The 18,250-nt window shown below is 46.4% G+C and overlaps 1 protein-coding gene across 1 annotated transcript in view; it reads left to right on the top strand.

Annotated features, from left to right (window-relative positions):
• The window catches only part of LOC122808862 (KRAB domain-containing protein 4-like), a 304,687-nt gene extending 294,436 nt beyond the window's left edge, over window positions 1-10,251 (top strand). Inside the window, exon 3 of the mRNA XM_044079963.1 lies at window positions 10,106-10,251. Coding sequence (XP_043935898.1) covers window positions 10,106-10,236 — 131 coding nt within the window. The 3' untranslated portion in view covers window positions 10,237-10,251. The remainder of the gene's footprint in view (window positions 1-10,105) is intronic.
• Window positions 10,252-18,250: the final 7,999 nt, after the last annotated feature.

Here is an 18,250-nt window from a genome sequence, read left to right as displayed (position 1 = left end):
TTGAGGTGCTCTCCAAGTTTTCCAAAGTCAGAGTCACTCCTGCTACCCACAAGGCAAAGTAATGTGTCTAGAGGAATTTCTAGCCACCGAGCAGCAAAGAGCCTTTCTCCAATCAGACATGGTGCCGTTTCCATCACAGTAACTCAAAACAGTCACAAAGCAAGATCAAATTGCAGCAAGAGAATTTTTGATGGTACTGGATTACATGGCCTTCTGCATTCTTATGGTACCTATGACAAGGTTACACATGAGATGGTTGAAGTGGTACTCGAGGAGCAAATGGTGCCAGCAAGCCCAGTCCTTGTAGTGCCTTATCTCCCTGTTACCCCCCACCCCCATAAAAAAATCTCATTGTGGATAAGTCAACTGCACACCAGCATTAGGGTGCCCTTCAAACTGGCCTTGGGCAGCCTGAGCCCCATCACAGATGACTCTGACAGGTCCTAGGGAAATGCATGTTGCAGTGGGCCTGAGAATACAGCAAAATGTAGGAAAGACCCTCAGAAAAAAGACAAGTCAACGTGTACTAAATAATAGTAGTCATTTTAGTCGTCAAGGTCTTCAAACATATTTGGCAATGAGGAATCTTTAACATCCTCGCTGACAACTGCACAGTTATGTAGTACATTAACAAGCAATGAAGAACCCAGTCATATCTTTTGTACAGACTAGCAGTGCAAGCCTAGTTTCTAGCCAAAGAGTCAGGATTGACTCTGGGGGCATCTGGCAGCTCATATCAGGAAAATGCTTTGTGTACAGATGAGATGTGCTAGCAGTACATATTTTGCATCTACTAAGATAACTTTGCACCAGGATACCAGTAATGGGAGCCTGAGGTACAGTTGCCTTCTCCTTATTCTGGAAGTAGGTTTCTCTTTGCCTTTCCACCAATAATCTTAATCCCCAGGGTACCGTAGAAGCTAGAAGACAGCATGACAACAATGCTATTGATAGTTATTTTCTGGCCTACACAGCATTAGTTGTTCATTTTTCTGAGCCTAGTATGACCAGAACCAGATGTCCTTCAAGGATGCATCTGCAGTCATCACATATGGGTTGTCCTGCCTCAGGCAGCCCTTCGGTCGGCCGGATTCCAAAGTCTGGGTCCGGCATTGGCTGATGTCACCCTTTCCCCGACGTCACAGCACCTGGGGTATAAAAGCGTCAGCCGACGCCATCTTCCCGAGTCTTTCTTGCCGCGTGGTGCCCGAAGCAGAAGCAGTTCGCAAGTGCCGGTCGGCCAGCTCCTGTAAATTCGCTATCCGAAGACTTCAAAAGCTAAGTACCCCGTTGGGGACTCTTTCTTGCCTCAGCCGATGTCAGAAAAAGTTAATAATTGTTTAACTTGTGGGAAACAAATACCTCCTAAGGATTTCCACTCTTATTGTCTTCCCTGCTTAGGCCCAGACCATGACGTCTCGGCCTGTTCTGCCTGCGCTTCCTTCAACTGACGCACTCTTAGACATCGGTCGGAGTTCGCAGAAGAGGTTTTTGGGGATAGTTTTGCTTACAAAATGCCGTCGGAAACCCCAACATCACATTTAATTAAGAAACGGAAAGACAAGGACCGACACACGCGGGCCGAAGTTTCGGCTGAAACCGCGGCTAGGCCTACCGCCAGTGTCTCGGTCTCGGCTGATACAGAGTCCTTGGAACTTCCAAACCCTGAAATATTAAAACCGACAGCCTCAGCCCCGGAGGCTCCTACCGAGTCGGTTACAGAATTGCCTTCCGAAACTGGTGTATTGGAATCTTCCGACACTATACCTTTAGACAAAACTACACCAGCATGTGGTGCAGCCAGGCCTCCTGCATCCATGTCTATTAAGGCCTTCACCAGGGCTAAAGCTGCAAAACACTCAAAAGCCATGCCTCCCAGAGTTATTCCTCAGGGACCTTCTTCTAGTTCACAGATTCTAACTTTAGCAGAGGACCTTATCTCCTAAATTAGGGGCTCTCAGCCTCATCCGGACAGGGGCTCCCAACCCCCTCTACACAAAAGGCCCAGGATGGATCCTCCTGATCCCCTTTCCTCAGAGGAGGCCTCTGTTGGCTCGGATCACTCAGACTACCAGGAGGAGGCTTATTCGGCCTACGAGGATTCGGATGCAGAGGAATCTATTCCCTCGGCCTCCCCTCCTGAACAGCTTTCCTTTGGGGAGACCCTTCACACTATGAGAGAGCATTTCAAATGGCAGGGCCAGGAATATTCTGATTCCAGGAAAAGACTAAGAACTTTTCTTCATTTACCTCAGCATAGACCTTTGGCTATTCCTCCTGTTTTAAATGTGATTGATGATGTATACTCTGACTCTAGTATGACCCTGACACTCTGCCTCCGCCCCTGTTAAGCCCGATAGGTATTACAGAGTCCCGGACACATAATTTTCTTTATAAGGCCCACTCTGCTGACCCTGAAACGATTTCACAGGGCCCTAAAGGGGTTGCAGCTGTTAATACTAAGAACCCACTCCCCTCTGCAAAGGAGTCCAGGGCATTAGAGAGATGGGGTAAAAAAGTGCATACTTCTGCCACTCTTGCTATGAGGGCATTAAATTGTGAATTTCACATGATACAGTATCAAGAGTATTTGTTAGAAGAAATGCATAAGAAATTGTCTTCTTCTGAACCCCTTGACCGTAAATCCCTTTAGGATCTGGTACATAACTCCCAGCAGGTTAGTAACCACTTCTTGCAGTGTGGTTATGTTGCATTGGAAGCTTCATGTAGGTCAGCAATGACAGGTGTTGTCATACGCAGGCATGCTTGGCTGAAGGAACAATCTCTTCCAGAACATGTTAAAGCTAAGCTTTTGGATGCTCCACTGGAAAAGCAAAAGTTATTTGGTTCCACTGCTCAAGACGTCCTAAAAAAATTTGAGGAAAAGGCAAAATCTGTACAAACAGTTAAGGATTTTCTTCAAGTCCAACCGCCTAGATTCAGCAGAAACTGGCCTTCCAAGAATTGGTCCTTTCCGGACACAGAAAGATTTCAAAGGGGCAGGAACAGGCGTGACAGAGGTAGAGGGCAAGCTAGGGGCTCCTACAGAGGCCGTCAATGGCAACCTCCAATCCAAACAGGCAGTTCAGGACCTGCAACTGCTGCACAAGGACAAACTCAATGACTTTGCTTTGACTCCGCCAACCAGGGCTCAATTAGAAGCACCTTTGGGCAGAAAGCTTTCTTTATTCTCAAGAAATTGGCACAACATTACAAGAGACAAATGGACACTCCAAATAATAGACAACGGATACAGGTTCCATTTCCACACATTGCCAAAAAGAAAAGGCATGCCAGGTCTGCCACCAAATCAAAGGGCAGAGGCTTTGAAACAAATCTCAAACTTACTACATACAAATGAAAGCCATAGAAAAAGTTCCTATTTCAGAACAAGGCCAAGGATTTTACTCCAGGCTAATCCTTGTTCCAAGAAAAGAGCATCAGTGGAGACCAATTCTCGACTTGTCCGCACTGAATACTTCTCATTGTGCCAAAATTCAAAATGCTGACTCTACAGCAACTCCTTCCCATGCTGGGCAAGGGGTCTTGGCTGGTTACTATAGACCTCAAGGAGGCATACCTGCATATCCCTATCAGACAAAGTTGCAGAAGATACCTCAGATTTCTTGCAGGGTCAGAGCATTATCAATTCTCAGCATTGCCCTTTGGCTTATCTACTGCGCCCAGAGTATTCACGAAATGCCTGGCATCAGTAATAGCACACTGCAGACTCCAGGGGATTCAAATCTACCCATATCTGGACGACTGCCTTATACAAGCGGACAACCAACAAACTTTGATGAAGGACTTAAATTATGCCATCAATCTTTTACAGGCCGTGGGATATACAGTCAACATGCACAAATCAAGACTTGTTCCATCCCAAAGAATAACCTTTCTGGGTGCGGATCTAGATACAACCACCCAAATGGCTTATCTCACAGAAGAAAAAAAGTCAACTACCGGATTACTTCAAGAATCTGACAAGACAAACCCAGCTGACTGCAAGGAAAATCCTGCAGGCCCTGGGTTACATGGCATCCTGTATTCTTTTGATTCCACAAGCAAGGCTACATATGAGAAAGCTACAGTGGTACCTAAGGAGTTTATGGACTCAGCACAGTCACAGTTTGGAAACGTTAATCCCACTCATTCCATGCCTTCACAAGGAATTTCTGTGGTGGGCTCAGGCCAGCCAGTCCAACAGAGGGTTGCCCTTCACAAAGCCAAAAACCTCCCAAACTATTACAACAGATGCTTCACACCTAGGTTGGGGAGCACACATGGAGGGCAGAGGTATCCAAGGATAGTGGTCACGAAAGGAGCTACGCATGCACATAAATCAAAAAGAAATGCTAGCAGTGATGCATGCAATCGAGGCCTTCAAACTCTTTCTGCATCAAGGCCATCTACTAATAAGGACAGACAACACCACAGTTATGTGGTACATAAACAAGCAAGGAGGTACCCATTCTTACCCTCTTTGCAGACTGGCAATGAATCTATGGGATCTTTCCTTGAAACTCAATATACAGCTAGAAGCTCAGTTTGTGCCAGGGAAGGAAAATACACTGGCAGACAGCTTAAGCAGAAATATCATGGATGCACACGGATGGATGCTGCACCCAGACATTTTTCAACAGATAACACAATCTTGGGGGAGGCCGGACATAGATCTATTTGCATCCCCCCACAATCATCAACTGAAGAAATTCTGCTCAAGGACATACCACCCACAAGCGTGGAAAGTGGACGCCCTCTCTTTCAGCTGGAGAAATCTGACAGTGTATGCATTTCCTCCTATTCCATTAATGACCAAGGTGTTACTGAAGATCAGGGCAGAGCAGCCAAAAGTGATTCTGATAGCTCCGGACTGGCCAAGACAGCACTGGTACCCACTGCTAAGGAGCATGTCACGTACAAAACCATGGCCCCTACCTCTATGGCCACTTCTACTGACACAGCACAGATGCAAAACTCTACATTCCAACCTGAAAACATTGCAACTAACAGCGTGGAGAATACCTTGACTCCTCCTCAGGATAAGCTATCCCAGAGAGTGAAGAATATTATTATGGAAGCTCGCCGCCCTTCCACAAGGAAGGCATATTCAGCAAAATGGAAAAGATTTCTCATCTGGAACACCACAAAGGGCCTAGATGCGACAATGATGAACATGGCACATATCCTGGAATATTTGGCAGAAATGTTCCACAATGGGCTGTCTTACTCTTCTATTAAGATTCATGCTTCAGCAATTTCAGCAGAGTACAATACTGATCCACCTGTCTTTTCTCATCCCCTTCCTAAGACAGTTTCTAAGAGGAATTAAAAACATTAAACCTCCTAGGAAACCACCTCTACCTGCTTGGGACCTTAACTACGTGTTGGAAAAACTAACACTGCCTCCATTTGAACCAGCAGCAACTGCAGATCTACAGTACCTTTCATGGAAGACTGCTTTCCTTCTGGCAATAACCTCAGCAAGAAGGGTTTCGGAATTGCAGGCCCTGATGGCAGTTTAGCCATTTATTATTTTTCACCAGGACAGAGTTTCATTAAGAATTAACCCTACTTTTATGCCAAAGGTGGTATCCAGGGTTTCATTGAATCAAGCCATTCACTTGCCTACCTTCTTCCCAAATCCACAAAACAAAGGGGAGAAACTGCTGCACACTTTGGACATTCACAGACAGTTGCGCTACTACTTGGACAGAACTAAAGGTTTCAGGAAAACTGACCAGCTGCTGGTAGCATATGCTGCTGGTACTCAAGGAAAAGCAATTTCCAAACAGACAATTTCAAAATGGATAGGAAATTGCATCCGCTTTTGTTACTCATTTCATGGAAAGACTGTACCAGCTAACATTAGACCTCATTCTACGAGAGCCACAGCCACCTCCACAGCCTTCTTAAGAGGGGTGGCTACAAAGACATTTTAGAAGCTGCCACATGGAGCTCTGTGCATACATTTGCCAAGCATTACAATTTACCTTTATATTCCAGATCCAGAGCAGGCTTTGCTACGGCTGTCCTGCAGGGTATCTTAGCTACACCATCCTTTTCCTAGTACCTCCACCCCCAGATTGGCTATGGTATTCTACCCATATGTGATGACTGCAGATGCATCCTTGAAGGACATAGTACAGTTTTGTACCTACCATAAATGTAGATGTCCGATAGGTATGCATCTGCAGTCAGGTGTACCCTCCCTCCTTCCCCTCTGTGGTATTCCTAGGGTGCTTACCTCTCTATTAGCTAGCTGGGGGGATCTATTATGGTGTATTTGTTTTTACATATATAGTTTTGCAAATGTTTGGATTTTTTATTGCATTTTCCAAATTTAGCCTTCCTAGAGGGCACCTGGCATCTGGGGCAAGAAAAACTGAGGAAGATGGCGTCGGCTGACGCTTTTATACCCCAGGCGCTGTGACATCGGGAAAGGCGACATCAGCCGGACCCAGACTTTGGAATCCGGCCGACCGAAGGGCTGCCTGAGGCAGGACAACCCATATGTGATGACTGCAGATGCATACCTATCGGACATCTACATTTATGGTAGGTACAAAACTGTACTTTCTTATGACTCTGCATGTAGATCTTTTAACACAGAACTAATTCACCCCAAAGTGAGGACTTTAAGACCAACAGCATGGATAATTTAGCATTCATTCCCTTTAGGCACATATTTTCTGTGACTGTGATATGTTATTAAATAGACCAGGAAAATGTAATACAAGGAAGTAATACCTAGGTAAATGGACAACATTTCCCTTTGGTACCTCTGAAAGTATGTGCGTTAGCAAGCTTAGTCTGTCTGCCCTTGGATCTGCCACTTTATTCCTATTTATCCGGAACATAGGTACTCATAGAAGTCCTATATTTGAGACCACCTATGGGCGAGATCCATCTACCTTGGGAGCTAAAGTTTTTTCTTTTTTTCTTTTTTTAAATAGTTTAATTTCCATTTCAGTCAGCTACTTCCATACTCCTAAAGTTAGTGGTAGTGACCTTTTCTGTAAGAACTGTAGAGCTAAGGGCACTCATATATAGAGCCGTTTTGTACTATTCCACAAGGTCAGGGTCACCGTACACGCTAACTTGTCTGTCATGCCTAAAATGATGACAGAATTATCCTTAAATCAGACTATTCACCTCACTATGTTCCTCCCATTCCCCCTAGAATAAAGGAGAAAAGGTCCTGCACTCTTTGGGTGTGCACAGGCAACTGATGTTTTACTTAAAACAAAGCAACTCAGAAAATCAAGCTAGTTGCTTATTTACTTTAAGCACAGGGAAGTCAATAAGAAAATGGATCACCTCAAGATGGCTACCATATTGTATCTGCTTCTGCTACTTTTTCTTGGCAGGATTGTTTCTGGGCATGTCAGGACCCTATTCTAGTTGCCCTTTGCAGCTACAACTGCCTTTCTCACAGGGTCAGCGTAAAAACTGCTCTAGAATCAACTAGTTGGTCATCTGGCCATATCTTGTTTAAATGTCACAATGTGGGTTTTGCAGCCAAGGCTGAGAAAGGGTGTTGTACAGCCACTCTACAGGGACTGCTTTCTGCAAGTCTCACCAGGGGAGTCTGTGCTGTGCAACCACCTTTTCTGTTTTTGCCAGCCAGGGCAAGAAAGAACTTTAGATGGCACTGTCCAATATCCAGGTGGGATGAAGTCCAGTAGATCTGAGAGGGGGAGGTTGCAGAGCTGTGGAAGTTAGGAGAGCTTTTGCATCTTAATGTAGGCTAGAAGTCCCAAGATTCATTACTGTGCCAGCTAATATACTGAAGCATCTACGATCATGGTAAGTTTCTAACACAACTGTACTGTATTTATGGAGAACCCAGAGAGAGTAAAAATGAAAACGTACTCATGTATATGTATGTATGTGTGTGTGTGTGTGTATATATATATATATATATATATATATATATATATGTATATATATATATGTATGTATATATATATATATATATATATATATATATGTGTATATATATATATATATATATATATATATATATGTATATATAGAGCCTCCCCGTATCATCTTGTCCTGATATACCACATGTAGACAAATCTATGAGTGAATCTGTCTCCCCAACCCACCCCATCCTAAGTTAATCTTGTCTTATATCATTACATTTCATTCTAACCACGTACCACCCTTTCACATCTCAGTCTCAGCCTGTCTGTATCCTAGCCTGGCATATCACAGTCTAACCATGTCTCCTGCTGCTATGGCCCATCCCACCAAGCATGCCCTGTTCTGGAACATTTCAGTATAACTTTGGTCCATCCCACCACATCCCAATCTAACTATGTCCCTTCCTGTTACATTAAAGTCTAGCCATTGTCTACCCTTCTGCATTCCAGTATAATCATAGTTCAGTTCACCACATCCTATCCTAATCAAATCCTGTCTTGTAACATTTAGTTCTAACCATGTCTTAGCCTGGCACATTGCAGTCTGTCAATGTCCTATTTTTAATTATTGCAGGCTGAAGATAGTCTTTCTGACCACACCCCAGTCTCATTTTATTCCACCTTGCTAAATGCTGGCAGGTGTGTCAGGGATTGATCAGTTCATATTCCACCCTGTCTACCCATGTATTCCATCCTGCCTCCCTCCCCCAACAACGGTAAGCCATTCAATTGTCCCACAGTGTCACTTCGTAGCCTGAGCGTCCTATTCCATCTCATCTCATCCCAAGTTAAGTCCCAAACTTTCACATTCTAGTTTAACAATGCCCTGTCCAACCTCATCTTGTACCAGGTACCATTTTGCCGTTTCTCAGTCTGACCAGATTCCATCCCATCTCACTGTAATCTAGCCATGTTTCATGCCATTTTTACCATGTCCTATCCTAGCATATCCCATTCTAACCAGGTGTCATCTTATCACATCCCAGACTACTCATGTCCCATCCTGCCATATCACAATATAACAGTTTTCTATTATACCACCTCCTGGTTTAAATATATTCTGTCCGACTGCAATTAATCCTTTTACAGGCAAGTCTGCCTGTCCCATCTTGCTACATCCTAGTCTAAAACTGTTCCACATCCTGTTCTGCTCCATTTCTGTGTATTGTCTTACCACATTCCTCTGTAACCTTGTATCATTCTAACTCATCCCAGTTTAAACATTTAATGTCCTTTTCTTATCTTGACTCATCCCTGTTTCTTCACTATCCTAATCTAATAATGTCCCATCCCACCATATCCCAAAGTAATCATGTTACATCCTACCACAAGCTAACATGTCATTCTTGGATGTGCATTTGTATTCTAATTTCTGTGCCTGTTTATTCCATCACACTGCCCCAGCCCCAGCCTTCCTACCCAACCACATCACTTTGCATCAAGTTTGCCTCTGAACTTGCCTAGTCGTATCCTTTCTCCCATCTAAACCTTTTCCCATCTCAGCATATGCTGACAGGTATGCAGTGAAGCAAATTGTTTTTGGCTTTTATAGTTCAGTTTTCCATCTTTCATACCCTCTAATTCATCCCATTGTTGTCAGCACTTTCAAAACAGTTTTAGTAGTAAGTGAAAAACAAAATAACATAGCTTCTTGGGTTCTGTTTGTGATGTTCAGAAGACAACTTTAATAAAGAGTTTATGCCTTGAAATATAGAAATATAACAAGTACAACATTAAAACAAATACCAGTGATAAAGTAACTGTATAAAAGGAATCAATGGAACAGATGGTTCATGGTATGACAGTGTTGGCAGAACATATGCATTGGGCTACAGGTGAACTTGGTTTCTGAAATTCTGAGTGTCAAGACAGTAGCTGGTTCAAAAATTACATGCATAACTAGAAACATGAAGGCAGTAATATGAAAAAATGTTAAGTGAAATAGTACAGTGACATTCATGTTAAGTGGGGGCACAGAGATTTACAAATACGAGTAAGGAAGACAACCTCTGTGTCTAGATATAACCAGACTTTTGTTTCTAATAGAAATGTACTTCTGGAGTATTTTGAATTACCCTTCCCTGTGTTTTGCTAAGTAACTGTAGATGTAGCAGCAGCTGTCAGGAGAACCCTTTTTATGATTGTACAATTGGTGTTGTATATTTTTTATGCAGGATATAACATCCCGTTGCAGAGCTTGTGGTTACTGCTTGGCAGAGCTGAGGATGTACCATCCATTGATAAAGAAAGAGCCGAGCTGTTGCAGAAAGAGAAGCTTCCTGATGGCACTATGACCAGTAAGTAGTTAGTCAGATAATAAACCCTTAGGGTTTTGCATTTATGGCTGACAAGAAACGAAGAAGGTGCAGGAAGTAAATAGGAGGATGCAACTTCTAAAGAGGTCATTTGTGCACCAAAAGTCAGACCCCCCCCCCAGTGGTGTCAGAATTTATACAGCCTAGTAGGCCCAGACAAATAGACTGCTGAGTACTGGAATGCATTCTGGTCAGGTTAGAGAAGAGCACCACACCTTGTATCACAGGCTGGAGTGTTTTTGTAATACTGTTGCACTCATCTGTAAACATTCCTTCAAGCTTCTCATTTATGCTGGTTTTCAGTTATGTTGTGCAATGTACAGATCTGAAGTAGTTACTTCATTTGCTCTGCAACCTGTGGGTATCGGATCCGACAGCTTTCCAAGATACAAGATCCGAGCTCCTAGCTCCTCCCCCTGCCCATAATCCCCTGCTACCTGCTGTATTACCTCAGATCGTTTTTTGCCACGGCTGAAGTAGCTATCTTTTGAAGAGCTCCTGGGTTTGGTGAGATCGTTTAAGTCCTTTTTTTCTCTAAAAAAGTGTTTTTGTGAAGTTGTAGTGTATGTGTGTGTAGTGCCCCTGAGTTTATTTTCAGTAGTTTAGTTAATATTTCTCGTAGTTAGTTGTTCCTCTGTGTTACACCCCTCCCCTCCTTAGTGTTTGGGTGTGAGTGTGTGAGTGAGTTTAAAATGGCTGAAGGGCCCAAAGCCATTTTTTCGAAGTGTACTGAGTGTGGCCATAAGCTTTCACCGGCTGATGGCCACACTCAGTGCGTTTTATGCCTGGGGGTAGCCCATTTATCTATGGCCTGCCAAATTTGTGCGGCCTTTAACCCCCAGGCGCTCAGGGATAGGAAGAATAAGCTGATCCTGGCAGGAAAGTTGCCCCAGGAATCGGCTTCTTCTTCCTGTCCCGCTCAGGCTCAGTCTGCTTCGGCAGCCCCGGTGCCTTCTGCGCCCCTTGCTCAGCCCGGGACTCAACTTCATTGAGTTCGAGCACTGATGACGTTGGTGCCTCTTCCTCCAGAGAGAAGAGGCACAAGGATAAGGAAGGGCACAAATCCCATAAAAGGCAGGCTGAGACTCAACCCTCAGCCCCACCATCTAAGCTGACTAAGTCTCCCTCGAGGGTCTTCGGATCCTCCCCCTTTCAGCTCCGTTCGCCCAGCTTTTCGCCTAAGCTGGAGGAGGAAGACCGGTCTCCCTCGAGGTCGTCGAGGTGGCCCTCCTGGCCCGCCTCAACGACTTCTAGATCGACCAGAAGCCTCACCGAAGCAGACCTGGATCGGTTGATGCATACAGACCCAAATGCAGATGGGGGTGCTCTTTCCTCCACCCCCCTCTGGGAGGGCGTACGGCCCCCAGTTTTGCTCCGATCACTCCTTCTCCGACTCGTTTTCGGGTCTCTGAGTCGTCTGATCTGGGCCCTTTCCGAGCCGGGGATTTGTCGGCGCCGATAGCGCTGATCTCTTCGACGCTGACTATACCCTCGAGCGTGTCAGATCCAAGTTCTCGGGGCCGAGGGCTGAGCGTCTGATCCGGGGGAGTTGGTGTGTCTTTGGCGCCGCTGGGTTCGGAGCGCACCTCTCTCTCTGCGCCAACTGCATTGGCTCCGACCCCGATCCCTACCTTGGAGCCGAGGAGGATGCTTTCGGAGCCTGGCGAGAGTAGTTCTCCTTCAGCTTTTGAGGTAGTGGAGAGGGTACTGTCGAGGTCCTCCAGGTCCCCGGTCCGGGCTTCGGATCCTCCCGTACCCCCCCCCGCATGTGAGTCTATCCTCCGTCATCCGACCATTGGGACAGCCTGCTCAAGCCCTCCAGCTAGTTCCCTTGGAGGAACAAGAACCCATGGATGAGCCCTCTTCGGATAGCCACACCAAGGAGGTCCCTCGTAAACGTAGGTGTAAAAGGCGGTACCTGGACTCCCCTGAGTATATTACCACCGACATGGATTTAGATGAAGGGGAAGGTTCCCCAAGATCACCCCCCCGAGGATGTCTCCTTCGGAGACATCATGGAAATGTTGCGTATTATAGGGGGGTGGTCTGCCCAAAAACCTTCCGTGGATGAATCCGTGTTCCTGGAGGCATTTGAGGCAGGCCCATCTACCTTCTGGGTGTCCCCTCAGTCTGACCCCCTGGTAGACTTAATTACTACCAGGGCGTGGAAGGAGCCTAACACCGTGGAGCCAATTCCTAGGTGTCCTGATAAAGTCCTTAGCCCCCCTACAGATGGGCAGTCTTGGGCCAAGGGATCTCCCGTTGATGCCATGTTGGTGGCGGCTGCCACCAAGAAAGAACTCTCACAGGAGAGTTCTTTGGTCCACCCGCCAGATAAGGAATCTCGAGCACTGGACCGCATTGGGAAGCGGATGTTTGCTTCAGCGACCTTCTCGATAAGGACGCTGAACTATATGGCACATACCATCAGGCTACAGCGAGACTTGATTAAAGAATGCGCTGCAGCCCCCCCCGGAGTCCATGTCTGTTGGAGACAAGAATGTTTTTTCGACTCGGATGGCCACTCTAAAATCCATTTCTAACACGTCCATGCGGCTTCTCTCCCATGCAACGGAGGGAGCTGCTAGGGCCAGCGGAGCCGGGGTCGTCTTGCGACGTCACGCCTGGCTCCGTCTTTGCGACTTCACGGATCCCTTCAAGGCGTCCTTCGCGAACGCGCCCTTTGACGGATCTTCGCTTTTCAGCAAGACTCCTTGCGAGACGCTGGTCCAAAGCGAAAAGGACGGGAAGACGCTGTCTGCTGTCGGAGTCCGCTTCTCTAATCCCCAACTGTCCTTTTCTAGGAATCAGAGGGGACAAAAGAAGCTGTGGTTCCGCAAGTCTCAGCAATCCCATCCAGCTTCGGACCCCTCATCCTCTAGAGGCAGAGGAGGACAAGGTGGGCGCTGGCCCAGAGGCAGAGGGGACCGCGTAACTTCGGGTCTAGAGAACCTTTCTCAGACAGACCCGCGCAGCAGCCCTTGAGGGCTTGCCCGACTGTTCTTCTCTGGAGGCAGTCGGGGGGCGTTTGATGGAGCACCTGTCAAATTGGGAGTCCCTTACGACAGATAGATGGGTGCTCCGTATCATATCCAGAGGTTATTACATCCCCTTCATAAACCTTCCCCCTAAGACCAGACGCCTCCCTGATGTACCACCCGATCAGAGGGAGGCAGCGGCTTCAGAAGTATCGAAGTTGCTAGAAAAAAGAGCCATCCAGCCTGTCTCCCCAGATCAGTCCGGATTGGGTTATTACTCCAGGTTCTTTTTGGTGCCAAAGAAAACGGGGGACCTAAGACCCATCTTAGACCTTTCCGCTCTGGACCTATTCATTCCCAAGTAAAAATTCCGGATGGTCACCCTCCAATCAATTCTCCCCCTTCTGCGGGAGAATGACTGGATGTGCTCCATAGACCTCAAGGATGCGTGCTACCACATTTTGATAGACAGACGATCCAGAAGGTTTCTCCGCTTCCGGCTGGGGGCCAGACATTATCAGTTCAGGGTTCTTCCGTTCGGCCTCACCTCAGCCCCCAGGGTGTTCACCAGAGTCATGGCAGTGGTTGCAGCCCACCTGAGACTTCAGGGCATTCAGATCTTTCCGTACCTAGATGACTGGCCCCTCACCGCCACCAACAGGCATCAACTCTGCGTGGCAAGAGATTACGCTCTGACTCTTGCCCACAACTTAGGCATCTCAGTAAATCTGCAGAAATCCTCTCTGTGCCCCGTTCAGGTCCTGGAATTCATAGGGGCCAGGTTGGATACCCGTATCTCTCAAGCTACCCTAACTTCAGACAGGCTGAACAGCTTGTCATATAAAGTATTAGCCCTTCTTCAGAGTCCTGCCCCACCGGCGTAGTTAGTCCTGAGGGCACTAGGGTCTGTGGCGGCAGCGATCGGTCTCTCCCTTCACGCACGCTTGCGAATGAGGATATTGCAGTGGACCCTGCAAGTTCAGTGGTCCCTATCACTCCACCCGTTGGATACTCCGATACCACTGAGCAGAGTTTGCAAGGACTCCCTTCTTTGGTGGCTCCGCACGCGGGAACTCAGAGAATGGAGGCCCTTTGTGATCCCCCCGCCCCAAGCCACGTTGACCACGGACGCTTCTCGCCTCAGGTGGGGTGGGGGGGGGCATTGTTCAGGCAGATCCGTCCAAGGCACATGGACATCCCTAGAGACCGCTTTGCATATCAATGTCCTAGAGATGAGGGCGGTACTTTTGGCGTTGCAAGCTCTCCACAACCTTCTCCCTCTGTGGACTATTGCAATCCAGATGGACAATATGTCAGTAGTCTGGTACATAAACAAACAGGGAGGAACCAGGTATTATCCCCTTTGTCTAGAGGCTTTGAGAGTTTGGGAATGGGCGATATCCACCAACCGGTTTCTGGTAGCAACACACATTCTGGGTCGGTCCAACATATTAGCGGACAAACTAAGTCGAGTACTTCTCACTCCGTACGAGTGGTCTCTCAATCCATCTGTTGCAAAGCAGATCTTCCACAGATGGGGGTTGGCCTCTCTGCGATCTTTTTGCTTTTCCATTAAACACAAAATGCAGCGAGTTATTCTCAATACTTCCCCCCAAAGGGGAGAATCCCAGAGACGCTCTATTTCATGCTTGGCCTCCCGGTCTCCTTTATGTTTATCTCCCCTCCTGCTTATGATAAAGTTCAGACAGAAAGCCTGTCAGTTGGGGAGCAGAGTTATCCTCATATCCCCATTCTGGCTTCGACAGATCTGGTTCCCTTATCTGCGGTCTCACAGTCTGGCTCCTCCATGGATTCTGGATCCCATTCCAGACCTGATCTCGCATCCTGTGGGTTGCCAAACCCCGAACCTGGTGAACCTCAAGCTTACGGCTTGGTTGATCCAGTTCCAGTGATGGCTAGGACTCCCAGTATCTCTTCTCCTGTTAAGGTCATACTGGTTGCGGCTCATAAGCCGTCTACCAGAAAACTTTACAGTAGTAAATGGAAACGTTTCTCCATCTGGGCTAAAGGCAAGGGCCTGGACCCATTTACAGTTCCTATTCCAACTATTCTGGACTTCCTGTCACTGAATTTTCGGCAGGGAGCAAGTGCTTCTACGGTTAAGGTACAGTTGGCAGCCATCTCCCATTTTCATGTAAGTGATGGCTTAGGGTCCTTGGCATCTACAAAATTATGCAAAACTTTCTTGAGGGGCATCTTTCTTTTGAAGCCGCCTGTGAAGACTGTGGTGCCCCCATGGGATTTGACCTTAGTCTTACAAGCCCTGGCAAGTTCACCCTTTGAGCCTGCAGCCTCGGTTCCGTTAAAGTTCTTGTAGTGGAAAACGGCCTTCTTAGTGGCTATTACTTCAGCCAAGAGGGTTTCAGAACTTCAAGCTCTGTGTATGAAACCCCCTTACCTTATTTTTCACAAGGATAGAGTGTCCCTCAGGACTAACCCATCTTTCTTACCTAAGGTGGCTTCAGAGTCAAATATTAATCAATCAATAAATTTACCAGTGTTCTTCCCAAATTTTCAGAACAAAGGGGAATACAAGTTGCACAAACTGGATGTACACAGACAACTACGTTTCTACTTGCATAGAACTAAAGATTTTCGCAAGTCGGACCAGTTGTTTGTATCCTTTGCAAAATCAGCTATGGGGGTAAAGCCATTTCCAAAGTGACTGTAGCAAATTGGATCTGTCAGTGCATAAATCACGGGTACATATAGTCAGGCAAGCCAGCCCCTGTTGGAATTCACACTCATTCTACAAGGTCTGTGGCCACCTCAGCAGCCTTTTGGTCCAGGGTTCCCTTGGACGACATATGTTTAGCAGCTACTTGGTCCTCTTCTCATACGTTCATTTCTCATTATAAACTAGATATGATTTCGAGAGGCAGGGCTTCTTTTGGCTCCACGGTGCTTCGGAATATCCTTCCGTAAAGGCCACCCAGGTTTTTCTTTAGTAGCTGGGGACTCTCTCGCAGGTTGCAGAGAAAATGAAGTAACTACTTCAGATAAAGAAGTTATGTACTCACCATAACGTTCCATCTGAGTAGGTACTTCATTTGTCTGCAACTGACCCCCCCTGCCATCCCCCGAACCTTTTCTGGATTTTCTGGTCACCTGTGAGTTTCTTGTCCGGAGATTAGATATGGTGTATTCCTCTCTCGAGGTTATTAGTTGGGTGATAAGGCAAACAAAAGTCGATCTGAGGTAATACAGCAGGTAGCAGGGGATTATGGGTAGGGGGGAGGAGCTAGGAGCTCGGATCTTGTAGCTTGGAAAGCTGCCGGCTCGGATCCAATACCCACAGGTTGCAGACAAATGAAGTACCTACTCAGATGGAACGTTATGGTGAGCACATAACTTCTTTTTTTAGATGAGCTAGGAAGTCCTTTCTCATTGTGCTGAATTCTTTGTTCTGAACCATGACTCTTGTGGTTTACTATTAGATGTTCAAAGCGAACTCCATCGAATGCACTTTTGTTGAACACGGAAGTTCCAAAATGGTAATATCGAACACCCAAAGCCAACCTAGGAATGGTTTTAACATGGGTTGCGATAGGTGTTCAGTGTTATTGCCGAACTACAAACCTCTCCTCTATCTCGACCCATGTTAAAACCCATTCCTAGGTTGGCTTTTGGTGTTAGATATTACCGTTTTTGAACTTCCGTGTTCGACAAAAGTGCAGTCGACAGAATTCACTTCGAACATCTAATAGTAACCCACTCTTGTAGCTTTCATCTGCTCCTTTAACACATTCTCTGACTTCTGATTACACACCACCCTGGGATCTTGTTGCAGTTACATCACCACCATGTACGAGAGGGGAAGATGGGAGCATCTGATAACTTGTTTGCTGGTCCATACTCTTGGAGAGGGAAATAGCCTAGTACCTACCTATGAACCTATCAGACCAAGGGCCTAAGTAAGCCTAGCCAACAAGGTTCCCTGGCTTATGCCACCCAAGAAAGTTAATTTCCTGTGCCCCTGTCAAGCAGAGCCACAGAAGTGATCCCAGGAGTGTATTTCCTATTTCCCATCCACTCATCAAGATTTTTCTTGAAGAGTGCTAATGAGGAACTTTGCTTGACATAGATGGGTAGCTTGTTCCAGGGTATAGGAAGTCTCTGGGACAGGAATCTATCCCTCCAACATGTCCTGTTTATTGTGGTGACAAGGTTTGGGTCCCTACAGCATGTAGCTCGGAGGGATTGGGATTTCTTTAGGTGTAGCATGTCCAACAGCTCTGGGTTTAACATAGCTTTATATGTTAGACAGAGATCTCCTCGGAGTAGGCAATATGCTACAGAGTAAAGCTGGAGTTTTTTGAGACTGTCAGTGTAGGACATCTGTTTGAGACCAGTAATACTCTTTGTGAGGTACTTCTGTGGCCTTTCCAGCTGCTGCAGATGTCTTGTGAGGTACATTCCAAAAGGGGCATTGAACTCTATAATGGGTCTAATGAGTGCCGAGTAGAGGGGAACAATTACCTCTTTTTTCCTGGATGAGAACCCTTTTGTGATGAGGTGTGCCACATAGAAGGATTTCCTGACTGCTGTGGAGATGTCATTATCAAAGGAGAGACTCCTGTCCACCTGGGTTCCAAGGTCTCTTATCACACATTCGGCATTAAGTAGACTGCAGTTTATGTGGTAGTTCATGGGTACAGAGTTTTTACCAAAGGGGATGACAGTGGACTTTTTGGCATTGAGCTTGAGGCCTTGCCTCTGACACCAGGCATCTGTCTGAGTGAGGCCCTTCTGTAGGATGTTCACATCATTTGGGGACTCGACTATGGCTTAGTTTGCAGTCACCTGCGAACTTCGTTAGCTAGAGGCCTTCTGTATTAGCCTGTACTTCAGAGAAGTAGATACCAAACAGGAGAGGTCCCATGACTGAACCCTGTGGTACTCCACTTGTCACTGGTTTGAAGTCATATTTGGAGTCTGCAGCTTTTACAGTGTGGGTTCTGTCATTGAGCCAGTTGGCAACCCATCTTGTGATGTAGGGATTTAT

The sequence above is a fragment of the Protopterus annectens genome, chromosome 1.part1 (genome assembly GCF_019279795.1).
Source record: "Protopterus annectens isolate FY-2018-M chromosome 1.part1, PAN1.0, whole genome shotgun sequence".
Lineage (NCBI taxonomy): Eukaryota > Metazoa > Chordata > Ceratodontiformes > Protopteridae > Protopterus > Protopterus annectens.
The sequence above is the reverse complement of the archived record's forward strand: the minus strand, read 5'-3'. Positions and strand labels throughout refer to the sequence as shown.